We start from the raw sequence: 19,297 nt of genomic DNA, 5'->3' as shown, positions 1-19,297 counted from the left end.
CACACACACACACACACACACACACACACACACACACACACACACACACACACACACACACACACACACACACACACACACACACACCTGTGTCTCTTTATGATTTCCTCTCAGAATGTAATCACTACCAGCCTAATCTAAAGCTCACAAAAGCTTCTCATCTGCTTTTAGCAAAGTGCAATCAGCATACATTTTCTAGTGAGAGCCAATACATCTAATGCAGATAGCTCTGTTTGAAGATATTGTATTATATCCTTACTGCAAAGGTATGTTTTGCACAAAATGCAGAACATAATAATGAAATAAGTAAGTCAGTAAAATATGGCTCTCCAAAGACAAATACTGGAAAGCTCAACGGTAGTGAATCTGCCCACATGTGAAACATGCTGCTGTTATGAAAGAAGGATAGGACAGCAGGGATGCAGATAATCTGAAATAATACAGGCACCATAGTAAATGTGTACTGATCTTTTCAAAATCATTTTTTTGTAAACAGCTTGCTAAACTTGGAAGCAAAGCGTGGATTCGAGGCAGAACAAAATCACAATAAAGCCAAAAATTAAAATGAAATTAAATTGTTTAATATATCATTAAATATGATGTTATAGAAATGATGGCAGTATTGGGCAGGTCATGCTCTGCAGTCAGTCCGGGTGACACTTTCCAGCACACAGAATTAAAAAGACAGCCTAAAACGTTATAATCAGTGAGTTTAGACTGCTCCTGAAACAGGGCAAAATAAGCTCAACAAGTGGACACTTGTTTGTAGTCCTCCAGACAAAAATGTGGACCTACAGAGGCCAACATGGTGATGTGGGAAAACTGAGCTATAAAGTTGTTGTTGAGGTGCTGTGGTAAAGTTAAATCAGAGGCTATAAAGCTGCTTAGCCCAACCTATTTGAATGCAAATGACACCTCAATATCGGACTGTGGCTAAATCCATCCTGGGAAAGTAGCAGAGACAGTATCGCAACATATTTTGGGTCTTAGCAAAAGGAAACAGCAGTGGCAGAAACATGAAGGTTCATCTATTACCGAGATAATATATACCTTTTCTAGACATGCAGCCAAAGCATAAAACAGCAGTCGTGTGCTGTATTTCCTTTCCAACGTTTACCACTTTTAAAACATGTTTATTGTCCCGGGAACCGCCAGCCTTCAGCAGCAACATTTTCACTGGAATAAATGATTGCTCTTGATTATATGAATTTAACCACAGTGGTGTCAAATATTGTTCTATTATATTTGTCTCTCTTTTCCTTTTTATGCTTTTTACTGGTAAAAAGTGATGCATTGCATTAACTGCTCAGCAGTGGGCATGTTATTATTAAGATAATTAAAGTCCTTCCAGTGTGATCCATTATAGCTATTAAATATATCCCTGATCAGCTAATTTAGTATCATTAAACCTATAAAATGAGAGATATTGTGATAAAGATAAGTATATAAACATACCCAAAATTTAACTTTAACAGGCCAAGTGTTTTTCCATATGGTCACAGTTTAGTCAGGCATAAGAGGGCTGTGCACTACAGTTTCAAATGAAACATTATACGTATGCATATGTGAATCAAATCTGTAATGGTGGCCAAGCTGATCCGTGTAGATTCGTGCTTCCAGAAAATTCAACTGCGAGCCAGAAAAAATGCTTTAATCCATCTAAGTGAAACAATGCAGTCTGAGATGATGAAGGCATGGAAACTCAGACAATCCTTGTGGCTTCAATCAGACAGCTTTAAATCATCTGATGGATTTTTATGGAGTGTAATTTATAACAAAGTGTTATCATTCAGATTCACATTATAAATTTTATGGTTACAGGAACTGTGAATAGAGGAAACGAATACAACATGATCAAAAACACCATTTTCAATAGTTAATTGTCTGTGAATATGGGAAACTGTCTGAGCCCTGGTCGTTAAAGTTCACTTCATTCCTCATAAACATGTTAATATGTTTGTCAAGACTGTTGATACCAGTGCATGTAATGGTTATTTTCTCTGAGAGAGAAAAAGCTTTAGTATTAGTATGCAGTGTATACACAAAGAAAATTTTAAAAAGTTCAAATAACTTATTGTAAGATCTGAAAGACCTGAAAGAATATAAGTACTGAGGGCTAGGAGAAGAGCTCAAGAAGATGTGGAGGGTAAAGGTAACAGTGGTCCCAGTAGTGATTGGAGCACTTGGTGCAGTGACTCCCAAGCTAGGCGAGTGGCTCCAGTAGATCCCGAGAACAACATCCGAGATCTCTGTCCAGAAGAGCACAGTCCTAGGAACAGCAGAGATACTGCGCAGGACCCTCAAGCTCCCAGGTCTGTGGTAGAGGACCTGAGCTTGAAGGATAAAGACCACCCGCAGGAGTGACAGGGGAATTAATTATGTATATAGTTGTTGATGCATCTATTTTCAAATTAAAATAAAGTTTTCTTTTACAAAATATTGTAGAAATGCAAAGTTGCATTGAAGCTAAAAAGACCCATATCTAGTTCTACACTGTCCATCCGTTTCTGCAAAATTGCTATGTACTAAAAATCTCAGAATATTTCAAATCTCAGTGGCCTCAACCTCAAGGTCAGGGGTCAGACTTCAAGATTTCAGAAAATCTTGTGAATGCTAAGATTTTGAAACTGATATGCACACATATGTATTCGTACATATGTACACATCTTTTAGGAGGCTGAAAGGTACCACTGGCTGCTGCAAGTAGTTTCTTTCTTTTACTTTTTTTTTTTTTACTGGACAATAGGACATGAGTGTGGTGTGATAGTAAAATGCAAATAATGCAAATGGTATCCGGGACATAAACAATCACGTTATGCTTCAGCTCTTTGCAAGGACAGACAGCATGCTACCAATAAGCTAGCAAAGAACCAAGAACGATGATAAAGCTAAGCGAAACTGAACCCAAGCAGGGAGCCAGAGCCTGATCAGCAGGTAACAAGAGCAGTGGTGAGCAGCCTCCAGTTCTCCCTGTTCATAGTGCTAAAGTAAAATCACTGTGGCGATTAGTTTGACGGCTCTTTGGGTTGGTTTTTAATGTTTGCTTTGTGTTGTCAGCTTTGTGTTCATGCATAAAAACTAAAAGAAAGATCTGCGTGTCTCCTCATTAGGATAATGATTTGTGGGACTGTAGTATAAGGTTTCTTTTGTTACATGGTAATCATCAAAAATTGTGCTTCAGATCATTTTACAGACAAGCTAATGTGACAAATTACTTTTTTCATTGGGTATTTCAATAAGATACTGGATTACTTTATGAATAGTAATGACTAATGTGTAAAACATAACTTATTTTGAATAACGACACCAACACCGCTGGTTTCAGGGATTGTAAAAAGCCTAGCACCTTGAGAGAGTTGTTCTCTGATATAAGGGGAAGTAAAATAAGGATGTAATAATAAAAGTCTGAAGTAAAAGTTTATCTTTTCTAGGTTAATTCTGCAGGATTTTCACTTTTTTTTGCCCAGTATAGCCATTATATTTAAACATCTGTTGGGAGGCACATTGAAATCTGCAGCATTATATAACAGGACAGATTTTGTTATGATTTAAATGTCTAGGATACACCTGAACATGTCACAGACAAAAGAATATAAATATTATTTTACCATTTTAGCACTTGAATTTAATTGTTATTACAGGAGACAGCAGCAGCTCCCTCTGAGCTATAGTCATAACAGGAAGCAAATGTAGGTCATAACTCAACGTAGAGAGATAGGGCTGGCGGTGGCAGTGCAGCAGCATCAATAATGCTGTTATGGATCATGGTTATTTTAGTTAACAAAAATTAAACTAAAGTGTAAAACAACAATTTAGTTAACTGATATAAAAAAGACAGACTAAAGCAGTAAAATAAAGTAAAATATAATAAACATATATTGGAAATATCCTTAGCTTTAGCCTTTGCTTAGACTTGTTTTATATGTTTAAGACTGGGAAGTCTATTGTGTTCATTACACTTGCACAATAATCAATATATAGTCAATAATAGAGGTTAAACAGCCAAGGTGAATTTGATCATTAGAAAATTTATATCTCCTTTTTCAGTAATAGCTGACCATGTTTATGTCTATCAGTGATATAAAGTATATATAAGTATATGATGGATGTGGCCAGTGTCATGGCATCCATTGGTTTTGTGGGCTCTCATTTTGAACCCTTGAGCTTGTTATTTCAGTTCAACTTTATTATTTTCAAAACAGGACATCACCATATTTGGATAAAATCGTTTTAATCTGCCAGTTAATATTCCCCCATGCTAGTTTTCCATAAGTCGCTGTGACATTAAACGTAATGCCAGACTCAAAACAAAATGTACCTTCCTGACAAAGTTAACTTAACTTTTCAACCTCAGAGATTTCTGCTTGATGTGCCCATAGCCTGGAGGTAAATCTCTGCACAACCAAATGAAATCTCTCATTAAATCACTGGAAACCAAAGCATAAAGCTAGGCTGTAAGACTTTTACATGTTAATGAGATGTGTCCAGAATTTGAACATTTTGGATTCCACAGACACGAACCTCCTGAGGCTCCTGTTGGTTTTCCTTTGTTGATTTCTGCACATCAGTAAATTTACTTCAACTACCGAGGCCGCTTTACTCTCTTTTACACGTTGACTGACGTCAGAACTGGTATTTTGAAGTTTTATAGCGAGCTGTGTGCACGCTAGAATTTCTCATCTGCACGTTCACTCAGGCTTGTTTGCTCTGTGGTTGTAGTAATTAACAGGGTGTGAAGTCGTTTAGTGGGTTCAGTTGCAGGTTTGATTTTTATGAGATGGTCTGTTTGCTGAAGCGACAAGCAGCCATTGTTACCCCACATTTCCAGAGATGTTACAGCCCAATTACCCTCCAATCACACGCATGGCCAGAACCAGTAACCGGGCAGTAAAATAGGCAGACACTTGGTCTCTAAGTCTCCAATGACCTACATATGTTTTCCTGCTATTATGAAGAGAGAGTGCACACACACACACAAACGCACACTCATAAGCATGTGAAGAGCAGATACTATTGCACTGACATATTTGTTATAGTATGAAAACCTCTTTTAGCTTTAGGTCTTTAAGTCTTAACAATTTTAAAATAGAGTCAGTGTCCTGTACTGTGACATTTAGTGCTTCATCGCCAGTGTGCCGCACGGTGCTTGTTGCTGAGTATGAAATAGAGTATGTCTTGGTTTCAGTACAGTAAATGTTGCAGTCTAGATGAGTGATTCGATTTAGGCCATTGCTATTTGTCTACATTTATGTCACTGGTGCCATTAGTCTAGTCCTCCCACAACACTACAAAGTCAACCAAAGTCAAAGTATGTTCACTGCAGTCTGTGAATAAAGTTAAAGTAAAGCAGCCAGTCATGGATCACCTGATGTTAAAAACGTTTAATTGTGTTAAATAGCATACAAGTTCATAGCATGCAGGATAGAAAGACATTTAAATAGTATTTAAATATACATTTAAATAAGACTCTTTCTGCCAGAGTCTAAAACCAGCACACTTTTTTAAACCACATAATAATGGGAAACTTCACAAAGCAAAGTATTTTTAGCTGAAGAATCCTCACGGTTAAAAGCAAGAACCTTTCAGGTTTAAAATGATTATGTGCTAGCTGGACTGCAACTACTGAACTACAGGCTTTTCTATTGTATAACTGATAAACCACATTTTGCATTTTGTTTCTTAATGCACCTTAACTGTGGAGTTTAGAGCATGTGCAGACTTCTGTCAAATTCAGGAGGAGCAGCTACAGCTCCCGGCAAAACTATGGTATCACGGCACAATAATAAATCACAGATATGACACAGAACTATTTTATTCATTAGCTGAACATTCTGGCTTCATGAATCATACCTCAAACAAATTAATTTCAACTATTTTAATACATGACATTTCTGTTCAAGATCACGTGGAGGGAAAAAAATGGAATCACTGTTGAGGAAATCATCTCAATTTAGTACCTCGTCAGGCTTTTATGACGCCCCAAAAGGTTTGAGGCATGGAGCTCACTAATGAAAAGCAATACTCTCCATCTGGTTAATTCCAACTTTTTCAAATAACAGCTGAGCTCAGTTTTTTACCATAAATTTTCAGTCAGATTGATATCTTAACCCTTTTTTTGTGTCCATAGCACTGAGGTAATGGGCCTTTTCTGATTCAAGGTTTTAAGGCTCTATAACTTCTTAAGGCTCTTGCAAGAGGTACTGTCAACCTGATAAATGACTTTATTATCATCACCAAACCTGCTTTCCGATGAGAAGGGTCCTAAAATCTGAGTCTACACTTCTGCATTTACTGCTGAAGTAATGATTGCCAACTTCCCCGGGCCTTTTATCTGGTAAAGTTTGCTTGTTTTCATCAAGCAGTCATCTTCATATATGTGTCATTGGAACAGCATCAGGGTACCTTTTTCTTGCCCAGTAGGCTGACTTTGTGATTTATCACTGGGGTCACTTTCATCCAATCATCCATAGTCCCAAGATTGCTTCTTTTCTTTCTCTTTTTAGCTCACTGTAACTTTGTTTCTGCTTAGATGTTAGTGCTGGTTTTCTTTTTGGTTTTCTGTATGTAGATCACATTTCATTTTTATAATTCTGTCACAAACATGGAATCCTGTTACGGCCCATTTGTTAACAGCTTTGAACATTTTCCACTTTCAGGGCATACTGCTTTGATTTTCTATCCCGACACTTTGACATCTCCTGTCTACCCGCATGTTTCCTCCTAGAACTTTCCCATTTTGGTTGTACTTACTCCAGGTTATAGACACGGTTGACTGGGAACAAACATCTTTAGCCACACTTAGTGTTGGATTCTTCTGGCAATGAGTTTGATTTAACTGACAGCTCTCTTGTTGGGGGCTTGCCTCCTTTCAATCAGCCGGGTGCAACAGCTTCTCTTCCTCTACTTGATTTTGAAAAAACCAAATATATTACTTACAATTATTTAATGTGCTTGAGGTATCTTTCATGTTCCACTATTAAAAACAGTTTTGTGACACAGTTTGTTTATTTGCTACAAGGTAAAGGAGTTGAATGAAGATCCTCCACATGCAATGATGCCATAATTTTTTGCCAGAGGGTGTAAACACTGAAACAAGCCTCCTGCCTCAGAAAGGTTCATTTTGACAGATTGTTTCTGCTGGTGTGATTAATAGCATTAGTTATAGCCCATTTCAATTTATATAAGTCATGGTGTTATACATCAAATAGAATGGGATGAAAAGTTTTGCACTTACATCTATTTGCATGTCAGAATGAAGACTGTCAAAAAGGTGTCTTAAAACACAAGTATCATGATATTAACGGGTGATTGAATCCCCATCAAATGACCAATCCATCAGTTGTTTTATATAATCATTAAAAAACAACTTTACATGAAAATGAAATGATCTCGAGAGCATGGGATAGCTATAGAAAGTGAACATCATAAGAACATCATCCTAAGAAGATAAAAATAGAAATATCACATGCAATAACAAAACACACTTTGTGCAAATCTGAAAAGCACTGAATGGATTTACATTGTTTATGAACCATGCACAAATAACTGCATTTAGTCAGTCACGGCACATTTGTCTGTAAATATGGAGTCCATACTTGTTAAATTTCAATATATAAGTTAAGTAACAGCAAGTTTTAGCATTTATTTTTGGCAATTTCCTCTCCTCTGACAGTTAGATGGAAATTTGCATGTTTATACAATTTTACTATGTTTACAATCACGATTACAAATCAACTACACCTTAAAGATTTTTAAAATGTCGCAGTGGTAGTAATTCATGCCTTACTTAGATAAGCAGAAGCTCAAACAAAAGACCACAAGAAAAGGAAAAACGTTCACACTAAAATAGGAAGCTTTGAGAAAAAAACCCTCTTCCATCCTGTTATCGTCATTTTCTTTAAGATTAACAGTGCAGTAGAAGAAGAGTTTATAGAGAAAACACAAGTAATAGGTGTCATTTAATCGGCTTTCTCATACTCTCAAACTAAGAAAATAAACTTCGATGGATTAAAAATGATCATTTGCTGCAAAACTGGGGTTGGAGTTCGGGGGGATCACATTTTAGAAATATTATAGAATGATATATTTAAAAAAATAATATTATGGGTTAGGATCTTTAGGAATTCCAAATACAGCCTTCATAAGATGCTTATAGTACCTCTTTACTTAACAACACCCTGACTCTTTTTTCTGCTTTTGTCACTGTCATTTCTTTTCTGTTTTGAAAAGCCATCGACACAGACCACAGAGCTTCCCATTTAACTGTAAATACTGGAAGGACTATAAGAATAAGTGCATTGTTGTCGTTATACGTATAGCACACACTCCCTGTGTTTATGAAGAATTGCCTTTTGCTAAGCATACTTAATTACCTGGTCTTCTTATACAGTTTTTTACCAGATCTCTGTGTCTTCAGATGCTCCTAAGATCTTATTTCTATCCACGTGCAGCTTCATAGCTATTCTGTTATTTAGTTTTTGTCTTTCCTGAACTTCACTTCTTTTAAAGCATTTTATCAGGAAAATGGAAATGAAAACCATCTCTTATTTTTAAGCAAATCTCCAAAAACAGTGTTTATGTGGAAGAGATCACTGGCCACTGGTGTCTCTGGATAATAGTCTGAATAAATATGAGGCTGGTGTTAACAGAGAAGTCATCCCAACACTCATGTCTCACCCAAGTTCAACAAACAGATTTTGTCTTGTTATGATGGATTTTTACATTTTGTTCATGAATATTTTATCAGAATCAGAATCGCAATACTTTGATAATCCTAACAGAAACTATGTGTTTTACCCAAATATAGAATGCTTATATTTCACCTTATTGAGTATTTGTAGTTTTTCAGACAACACTTAACAGTTAGAAACCAAAAGCAAAGTGAAGCCTTAGGAGGACCTGGGGCAGATGGAGGGAGATTGAGATCTCGTCATTACTGCTACACCAACACAGGGAGGATAAACGTGAGTGTGAAATTCACTTCTTTCCAGACTAGTATGTTTGTTCAGTGTCAATCCCTTCTGTCTTGAGATATGTGCTCTGTTCCATGATGTCAACCTTACATTCTCTTTTCCACCCTCCAATTTAGAAATTCTTTTCGAGTCTCAGCAATCATAAATCATATTTTAACAACAAAGCTTCTCTTAAAACTAGTGTTTACACTGCAGAAAACAAGAGGAGCCAGCCAATACACTTGACCCCTTTCTATCGTTCCCTCCATTATCATCGGAGAGCTTCAGCACACAGAGAAACTGTGGGAAAATTAGTTTAGTGGGTGGCTTAAGAGTGAGGCAGGATCCCCCACAGAGAGGTCAAGTTATGTAATTTTGACTTGAATAGCTCCTTTTAACCAGCACTTGAAAAGAAAAAAAGAAGCTATTTGAAGATGTTTATGAGATTGTCACACAGACAAATTGAAAGCATAATGCTGAGTCATTTTGTACAGACACAATAAATGCATAAATTAAGAGGTTATTAAAATAATTGTTATTTGTATGGCAAAATAAATCAGGGTCCTCATTCAGACACGATGCTGACATGTGCCAGTGACTTTAGCTTGATGGAAAGGACTAAAAAGGAGCTTTAGTGAGAGCACTTATTGCACTGAGACGCATAAAGTTCACAGAGGTAAATATCAGAGACAAGTATCATGCGGGTTCTTTCTAAGAGGTGTTATGGCATGTAACCAAAATCATGAAAAATAAACCACCATGTTGTTTAATGGAAAGTTCAACCCAGTGGAATAAAAATAAAGCCATGTGCCTTTTAATCTGCTGAACCATCAACAGTCGTCTTATGGTAGCTTCTGGTTTGAGCTTATGCATTTAGCCGTTTGAGTGAGACTTCCATTAATGTAAGACTCGGCACAAATGGAGCCAGACAGACTTAGATCAGATACAGCAATTGCCTAAACATGTTTACAAGTTGCACTTTCCTTCTGCAAATATACTGCAAAGTCATTTATGAGCTGAAGTCAAACATGAATATGTAATAACAAGCAAGGTAAGAGACACAGGTCATTAAATGTAAAACAAGAAGGAAATGAATCCAGTGAACTGCATCGTATGAAATTTTTGCAAAAAAAAAAAAAAAGTGTATGTGGTGTGTGTGTGTGTGTGCTCTTTGCAAAAGAAAATTAACGATTACATACAAGAAATCCCAAGCAGGAAACCAGCTGTAACTAAAATCAACCCGCAGGTACGTGTATGTCACTTAAATCTGAGAATGAGAAGTTTTGCAGGTTTTCTCAGTGAACACAGAAGTTAATTAAATCAAAACACTTCCTGCCATTTAAGTGACACTAGAAATACGAAAGAACAAAGGTGGGGAAGGCAGACAACTCCTCAGTGACTGGGATTTTAAAAAGCATCCTCAGAGTGTAGTTGAAAAATTGTCTCTGATCTCTTTTTTTTAAACTACTGTCAACATCAGGATTAGCTACAACCTGTTCAGTTCAGTTGGAGTCTCTTTTTGTGCCATCCTTCCAGACAGGTGAACACTTCGGTCTTTGTTCGGGTGACAGCCAGAAACACACGGGTTATGCACTAACCTCATAATACCCCAAACTTCCCATACACTTTCACATGCAGTTTTTCAGCTCAAGTTGTGCTTCCATCCAACATGACTGTCAAATATTCTGAGCATTTTTTTCAGATTCTTTATACACTAATTTTCTTTACACACTAAAATTCATTTTGTTAAAATGAGCAAAAGAGACACGCTGCTTTGATCTACCATGGTTTTACAAAAAACTATTAGGCTGGTCTTTATGCCTGTCTATTTATCTTGTCCTGAGCTAACATTTGTCTTTTTTCCCACTTTCATTTTTGCTCTCATATTCCACTCCTCGCCTTCTTTTTGTCACTCCTCCCACGCCCTTAGATCCCGCGGCGTCCTGTTGCGTTCACCGGAGCTCTTGCTACGAGTCTTCCTGGCGCTCTCCTGTGCTTGGCGGTACTTCTCTATCATGCTTTTGTGTTTCCTCCTTAGCTTGTCATTGCACCACATCCTCTCGCAGTACTCCTCCACGTGCGGCAGATTCGACGGCCCGATGAGCTGCATGATATCCTTGAACCATATGCGCGATTGGCCGATTTGGCTTGATGAACCTCCCCTGCTGTACGCGCTGCAAGGCATCCAGGCTCTGAAAGTCCCTGTAGACCGGTCTTTGATTGAGTCAGAGTTTCCTGTATGTCCACGCGACATGAGCTCATCCACGGTCTCCCCTTGGAGGACTTCGAGAGTGATGCGGGCCAACGTCTGCGTGAAGCCGTGCTCTCGAGAGCGGCAGATGTAGATGCCTTCATCTTGGTGGAAAAGGTTACGAAACAGGAGACCCTGATCCGTGGACATCACACGATCGTCTAGCTTCACCTAAGTGTGGCAGATAGAAAATATGTGTCTGATATTTGATACAACAACATATTAATGACCTCACTTCAACCATCACTGCTTTTCACTTGAAGTTTCCTTATGACTCAGCTTCAATTTGTCAAGTCATAATGCAACGTGATGGAAATAACTTTTCACAGATTTGGTTAAATCTCCACTGACTAATGCAAAGAGCTAGATGTGCTAATCAAAAAAGCATGAAAAAGTTAACTGGCACTTTATATATAACTGCAATCAGACCCTTAACCTAACATTTATCTTTTTAATTTATTGCGATAGATAGATAGATAGATAGATGGATAGATGGATAGATGGATAGATGGATAGATATGTTAGTTGGTTAATTCTTGATTTCTGTGTTAAAGTTTTAGGATTTCTGTCCCTAAAGGAGCAGAAATTTCTAGTTCTGACCAGGATTTGACCTTAAATAGCACATGTTTCTCAGGGCAAATACCACAGAGGCATTGTTCTTTAAAGAACTAAACACTGAAGACTGCCCAACAATGTGTAAACACAGTACAAAGAAATTGGGACAAGAAAGCTTTCAGTCTTCACTTCACATTATGAGAAAAGAGAAAGGGAGGATTGTTTGTATTGTTTTCTCAACTTGGTTTGCAACATCAAAAATATATCATGGGATCAGTCACTGTTTTTATTTTTTATTTTTCTTCCGTTTTCTTTCCTCACATTCTCTAATCTTTCCATACTGCCACCCAAAGTCTCTCTGCCAACCCTATTCATTTCTACATTTTCCTCCATCTACCTCCCAACTCCCTCGTCAGATCCTATCTTTCAACCATCCTTTGATGCCAACAAAAACATGGCAGCCTTGTCAGATAGAGTGGCAGCCAGATGTTTATTTGCAGGGAAATGGAGAAGGGTGGTAATGCTTTAATACTTGCATGGCTGACCACGACACTCAGTTTAGCTTGGAGGAGCATGACCTCAAACAGTTGAATGATTACTGTGGGTTTGGGCACACAGAGCAACATAATTTTCTGACTTAAAAAGAAAAAAAAAGACTGTATTTAAGTCTCAGTGACCAGCAGACAGTGAGTGACACTTTCAGTGGCATATGGTCAAGGTTTGCCGAGAATTCACTGTTTATGGAAGAGAGAGGGAGAATGATTGTGCATTTTGCTTTGAAATGCAGCTGCTTAATTTCAACCACATGCCAAATGGTTGTCAACTGTATCAACCACGTGCCAAACTCACACTCAAGTCTAACTTTTAAAGACAATTACTCAGAACATTCTTTGCAAGAAGTTTTATTCCATCCTTTGACTGTTTGCCAAAACTTTCCCACCTTCATCCTATTTTGGATGCAGTGACGTCAACAGGCCTTTTATTTTGTTGATTCTAACCTGAATGTTGTTCACTGGGAATCTTACCTCTTCCTTGTGGTCATCACGTTGGACCAGCCAGGTGACAGTTGCTTGTGGGGAGCGAGGAACACACTCTAGGAAGGTGCTGTTGTTCTCAGTACCAAAGACCACTCTGTCTTCTGTTACATCAAGGTCTTCTTTTTTTAAACAGAGAGTGACAAATAGTTTATTAAAGAATGAAATCCATCCATCTATCTGTTTATCCATCCATCCATCCATCCATCCAACACCTTCAGTCTGTCCTGGGTCTACTCATCTCAGCTGGTTTCTTTTGTGGCAGTGGACAGTGACTCTACATTCATTCCCTCCTGAATGACTGAGCTCTTCACCATTATCTGACAATGTGAGCCCAGACCTTTGAAGAGAAGTACCACTAGCTATATCCAGGTTACATTCTCCTAAAGGACACTTTCTACTGTACAGCATTAACAGAATGAATATAAAGATAAATATGAAGACAAGAATATTAGGTGTGTAGTAACAGACAATATAGTGAATAAAATAAAACTCTGTCTGACTTAGTCAAGAGTTTGTCATGTGACTACACATAAACAATGAAGAGATGGAATCTGAAGACGTCTGCCCCTTGAGTACTTATGTAAACAACCTCACACTTGGGCACAAAGAAACCTTGGTTCACCAGGAGGGTGTTAGGGAGGCATCATTCATCTGTGCACTCCCTTACACTGTGTGCCCTTAGGTAAGAAAACATACACACTCTTTCTATCCTAATTCTCGATGATGTAATTCCTTTTTCTTGTCTGTCTTCACATTTTTCTCACCCTGATCTCCAGTGTCAACTCAGCCATTTTCTGCCAAGAACTCAGTATGTTAGCTGATATTTCTACTTCACAAATCCCAAAGCTTACACTATGCGAACTAGTTTTAAATGATTCCTAGGTTGTTTTCTGCATGCACTAACATATTGTAAAACCTTTGTCTCATATACTTGGCAAATATGTCTCAGTCACATGAGTAAAAATAGGACAGCTTACCCTGAGATAGTATAGTATTTTCATGTAGTCTGAGACTACAAATGCAAATAGTTGAGATGACCACTTTAATTTACAAACTGGTTGTACAGGTTACCTGGTGGGACCTGTCTTGACTGGCTGGGCTCTTAAATAACTGTAGTCCAATTTATAAACACAGACAGATTGCCAGCAAGTTGCAATCAGTGTGGTGCAGACTGACTCACCTGACTCCACTCATCTGTTTTGCAGTAGGCGACTTGATTCAGCTAGTTGTTATCTGGTTATATTCTTATAAAGTTAAAAGCAAAGTTTCCGAGTTTCTATTTGAAAACAGATAAAATGTTTGTTTCAAATCTGTCAGGTCCTGATTGAACTCTGAATGTGACTAGTTAATGTTGATTTCTGTGCAGGGTAACAAGATTTAATCAGAGTACATGTAACTGACAATTTGACCATTTCAACTAATGCAAACAGCTTGATGACTGACTCTGATAGCTTTTCATTTTATTGCTACACCAAAGTTGCTTTGAAGATGGCAACTGACTGGTCACTGACATGGTGAAGCAACCATTTCAAAGGCAATGAGATCAAATTCATTGGACCGAGAATCATTTTGGTTGAGCTGCGGTCTTCAATCACTGTTTTAATGACCTCCTACTGTAATTGCTATGGTTGTCATCCTGTGGAAGAAGTCTCACAAACATAATCTGACCCAGACAGACACAACCACGTTCATTCATTCTTTCAAACTAAAAGAAGCTGGCCTTTGATTTCTAAAGAGATGTGCAGTATACAGGAGACTGACATCTCACTGGTGTCCTTCCTGTCTACTCCTAAATCTCTTAAAATCAGTGAAAAGAGGTCATGCATTTTTCAGCTGATTGGCACTTTGATGTGGAATGATCAGCAACTTCAATGTTTTTCTGGGTTGTCCTACAAAAGTCTGAAATATTGCCATACCTTACACTTCGTTAAGATGCGGTTGTAGCTAACATAGTTTAAAAACCACTCTGTCTCAGGTTTCAGCTCTCCCATGATGGATTGGTTAACCACTAGTCCATGATGTCATGTGGGTTTCTTTTTTAATCATGACAGCTAGCCCTACTAGAATATGAAAATATCAATTTAGTAAGCTTTTGTTTATCCAGTGATTGTAATGCACACTAGATGACAAAAACAAAGACTACTTGATTCAGTGAAGCCCAGTCAATGAAGGGGTATGTGACAGATGATTCAATTGTTTGACTTTCAGAGAAAAGCCTTACAGTGGTTACTTCAAGAAGTCACTGTGGCCAGTCCCACATAATCAACAAAGAAGAAACAAAACAAGGGGCAGAGTTACAGCCAAGCTTACCACTGAGATTCTGATCCACACACTGCAGTGCAGGGTTTCCATGTCTGATGTCCTGTCTGCGGTAGCGTCGTTTGCTGTTGGGAATGAATCGCGTACAGGACGATCCATCCCATGCACAGTAAGGGTCTCTGGCAAGACAGCATTCAGCACAGGCTTTCCCGTAAGTCTCACAGCGATGGAGCTTCACCTGCGCCACACCTAGTGGAGAGCTTGCATACAAGGCTTGCTGTTTGAAATTATGAGGAGAAAAAAGGAAGTAAGGCATCATGTAGACAACACCGCATGTCAACTGACAGAAGCAGGCACTGAAAGTAGCAATTACAGTTGGATTAACTCACCCTTTTCACAGATATATCCAGTGATGTAATTGGCGTTGGCACCTGCAATATTGAAAATAATTAACTTCTGTTGTTGCACTTAGAGGCTTAAAGAAGAGTCAAAACTGATGCAATTGAAATAGAAGAGCAGAATCATAAATTTTACAATTTATGAACCAGCTTTTTGCACAATTCTTGCATGCTATCATCTGCAAATAAATCTTAAAAGATAAAGTAAATGAGATGCTACCTATAATGATAACACGTTTCTGGAATAAGGATGAATCCTACAGTACATTATCACAGAGTGTATATTTAACCTACTCAATGGAATAAGCCTTACTTTAAAGACTTGTAGCTCCTCTAGCGTGACTTCCTCTGTCTCTAGACTGTTTCCATTGTTTAGTGCAATGACCTTCAACACTGTACCAATATCTGAAAGAGAAGCAGAAAAATTAAAGGGCTACAGAACAGGCATAGTGTTGTCTGCTCCAATAATTCAGTGTCTGTGCTTGGATGGCTGATGGCTGGACCTGAATGCCTAAAAGTTATGGAATAAAAATGCACCTACCTGTGCCAATAAACATGACATCATACTGCCCGTCCTCTGCCTCAACACGATCCACCACTATTTGTTTCAGCTTATAAGGAATGTTGGCCTTTACAAGCACAGGGCGACGAAGGGCTGGATACACCGGCCGCCACATCAACGGGTGGCTGCGAGCAAACTGCAGGACTGAATCGGGGAAGTCCTTTGTGCTGCCAAACTCCCTGCCAGGTTGGTTGATGATTTTACTGGGGCACTGGAGAGGTATGAGGGAGATAAGAAAGACATAGAGAAACAAAGGAAAAGAGAGAAAAATGAATGACGATAGCTGAAATTCAGTCCATAGAGAAAATTGTTGTTTGGCTAACTGATGGTCCATTTGAAGTGAAGAAAGTGGAAGGAGACATGGACAGGCAAACAGAATAACGGCAGAAGGAAGAAATCTAAATTCTCGCCTTTTCCACGTTGACTCTAAATTCCCAGCATTTTCTTGTATACAGGGGGTGTGCTTTCGGTAAGAACTGTGGGCTAATTATCGTGTAGAAAACTTCTCAGAAAGACCTCATTAAGAGTTTTATTGTGCCTGAAAACTTTGGATGAAAGTTCAGAACCACTGTTGTAGCTTTATGTGCGTGGTAGCAGTTTGTTTGCCAAAAAACAAAGAAAAAAAATCCAGTCATTTGTGTCAGTGTAACAGAGAGAAAATGAATGTGCTAGGAGATTCTGTAAAAAATTAATAGTGCTGAAAACAGTCCAAATGAAAGCACTTATATGACCTATATGGTCTCTGGGTTTGTTTATTTGATTTAGATCTGCAGTTCTCCATGAAGCAGCTTAAGGTTTTGTGACACACACTGACAGTTTCATTAATCTTCATTGCAACTCTTTTACATTAGATTTATGGGTGAGAAAATGTCACTCATCAAATACTTGACCCCGCTATCTCTGCTGGTGGCCAAAACCACGGAACAGCAACGGCTTTTTCTGCGCTTCCAAAGCTGATTTACCTTCTTCAGTCTGTCAGTTCGTTTAGTTTTCTCTTAAGCTTTGATGGCGTTCCTGTCACAGTTAAAGGATGATGCAACCTGCTGTGGCTCTTATTAAGTTCAAGTACAACTTGACCTCTTTTTTACAGAGGTCTTTACTTTCAAGATAAAGAAAAGAGGTTCACAAGACTGCAGTCTGGATTTAATATACAAATGGTCACCAAAGACAACAAAAGAGTACTTAGTGGCTTGTTTCAATAGTGTTACTTTATTGAAGTGCAAGTGCTGCAACCATTTTTTTCATCAGTTCAGATTGCTCAATTCAGTTGAGTTTTTATTTCTGGTTGAGTTGAGTTTCATTTGTTTCAGGGTAATTGGAGGTATTATGACACAAACGAGTAGAGATACCAGTATCCCCAATGCTTTTTACGTTACAGAATAAAGACTATAGACTATCAGATTCTCTGATTATTTGAAGTTTGGCTTCTCTATGCTGAAGACAAGTTTGAAATTTAAAGAACAAAAAAGGTTGCAGTAGTAACGGTTTTGCCAAAAAATCTTAAATTGAGGTTGAGAAATGGAGAGAAATTAAATAGAGATTAATGAACTTAAACATAACGGATTCATGAGAGTCCAGTTTCGTATTTGATCACATTATAATGGAAGGTATGGTATTGTTATATTGTATTGCGTGTAATTGTCTTTCCAGACTGCACTTCCATATGGAGGGAATATAATTACTACTGCTTATCACAACAGTAACTGATCCACACAATAGCTCTGGAATGGCATAGATCCAGTTTCAGAGGGGGGATTTGAGCTGTGCAGGGAGGTTACCCTCAAATATGCACAAACTATCGATGCATAATTTTTCTGAGTATGCTTTCCAAATCACACTGGTTATAATTTATTCCAGAAGATGTGGAATGTATAAGCTAAATCCTTCAAAGAGAATAATGATAACTCACAAACTTCAAATGTTTATCATACAGTTTTAAATATGAATGCATGACATTGTTGTAAATTGTCCTAGCTTACCTTCCAAGCACAATTTCAGATAAAACATGGAGCAAAATCAACTGGTGACATTTGTATACAGTAAAATTGACCTCACACTTAACCCTGAACATGGTTTCTGAACAGAAATAAGTGTACTTAAAATGCATCTGTTTTTGACCTGCTCAGCTTACACGTTGAACATTAAATGCTTGTGCAGCAGAGGAAACTTCACTAATGTGTCTCCACTCATCTGTTTGCACTTCAAGTAAAACCTAAACTGAAAAAGTTCCCAAGTTAATACTCGACCTATCTAAACTTTGCTGCAGCAGCTGAACTGCCTTATGTCTCCATTTAAAGCTCAACAATAAATAATGAGAAGGAAATGATGTATGTTTGACAGGCACCTATTAATTTATACTATTAGTGGGCAGATATGGGCTGATTTAAAGCATTACAAATATAACTTTAATGCCAAAAAGTATGGTTCATCCCATCTGACTTCACTGTTCTATAAAGATCAAGAATTAAGATAAAGTTCAAGATCAAATCTGAGGCTTTCGTGATGAAAATTTCAGTAAAGATGGCAAAAAAAAAAAAAAACAATTTCGTAAAACATAAGGTTAACAAATCTATCAAATTCCATATCTGTGCCTTGGTAGGATTACCTCTACAGCTTTAGTAAAACTGTAATAAAAAAGATCCCCCCGTCATTTGGTCTGCTGGAAACAATTCTGGTAAAGTTTAAACACAGGAACATCTCAATCCAAGATAAATATCTTGAGCAGATAAATCAACTAAATCTGAAATTAACTTCCATTTTCCATTCTTTTATGTTTTGACAGGTGACTTAAGAGACCATGATGGGTAGGATGAGGCTTAAATCTGTTTCAATGAAAAATCCATGGAAATAAAAAGGACTTTAGTGTTCTGTCGGTGCAAGTGAAAAAGAACAATGTAGGTTATTGTAACTGAGTTTAAGAGGAGAGGGTAAAATCTTTAACTGCAGCCAAATATCAAGCCAGGGAAAAAAGCAACCTCACTCTTCCCACCATCTGTGCCTCCTCCGGTCTGCCCTGAGCCATCACCATTTTCTTTCTCCTTCTCTATTTCCTTTTTCCTTCTCTTACTTGCAGATTAAGGCCAAGACATTCCTGTTAATCAAAGAGCCAGTGCGGAGAAACCACAGAGGTGTCTGCTCTGTTCTCACATAATTCATTTTCCTCCTGCCCCCATACCCTCCCATTCACTATGGTAATGATGCTGCCTACACATGTGTTTGTGTGTATAACAACACTGAGTTACAGTGATGTGGCTGGGAGAACTTGACAGAGCTCTGCTGAGTGT

General features: G+C 38.0%; 1 protein-coding gene across 2 annotated transcripts in view; it reads right to left on the bottom strand.

Annotated features, from left to right (window-relative positions):
• Positions 1-5,371: 5,371 nt before the first annotated feature.
• The window catches only part of sema3bl (sema domain, immunoglobulin domain (Ig), short basic domain, secreted, (semaphorin) 3bl), a 59,921-nt gene continuing 45,995 nt past the window's right edge, over positions 5,372-19,297 (bottom strand). The window contains exons 11-16 of one of the 2 annotated variants that reach the window (XM_063463400.1): positions 15,993-16,224; positions 15,765-15,856; positions 15,443-15,484; positions 15,105-15,330; positions 12,783-12,913; positions 5,372-11,373 (exon numbers count right to left, since the gene is read on the bottom strand). In XM_063463400.1, coding sequence (XP_063319470.1) covers positions 10,861-11,373; positions 12,783-12,913; positions 15,105-15,330; positions 15,443-15,484; positions 15,765-15,856; positions 15,993-16,224 — 1,236 coding nt within the window. In that variant the 3' untranslated portion in view covers positions 5,372-10,860. The remainder of the gene's footprint in view (positions 11,374-12,782; positions 12,914-15,104; positions 15,331-15,442; positions 15,485-15,764; positions 15,857-15,992; positions 16,225-19,297) is intronic. The other variant, XM_063463402.1, reaches the window with a different exon arrangement.

The sequence above is a fragment of the Pelmatolapia mariae genome, linkage group LG20 (genome assembly GCF_036321145.2).
Source record: "Pelmatolapia mariae isolate MD_Pm_ZW linkage group LG20, Pm_UMD_F_2, whole genome shotgun sequence".
NCBI classification, from domain to species: domain Eukaryota; kingdom Metazoa; phylum Chordata; class Actinopteri; order Cichliformes; family Cichlidae; genus Pelmatolapia; species Pelmatolapia mariae.
Note: the sequence above shows the minus strand (reverse complement) of the source record. Positions and strands in the feature narration are given on the sequence as shown.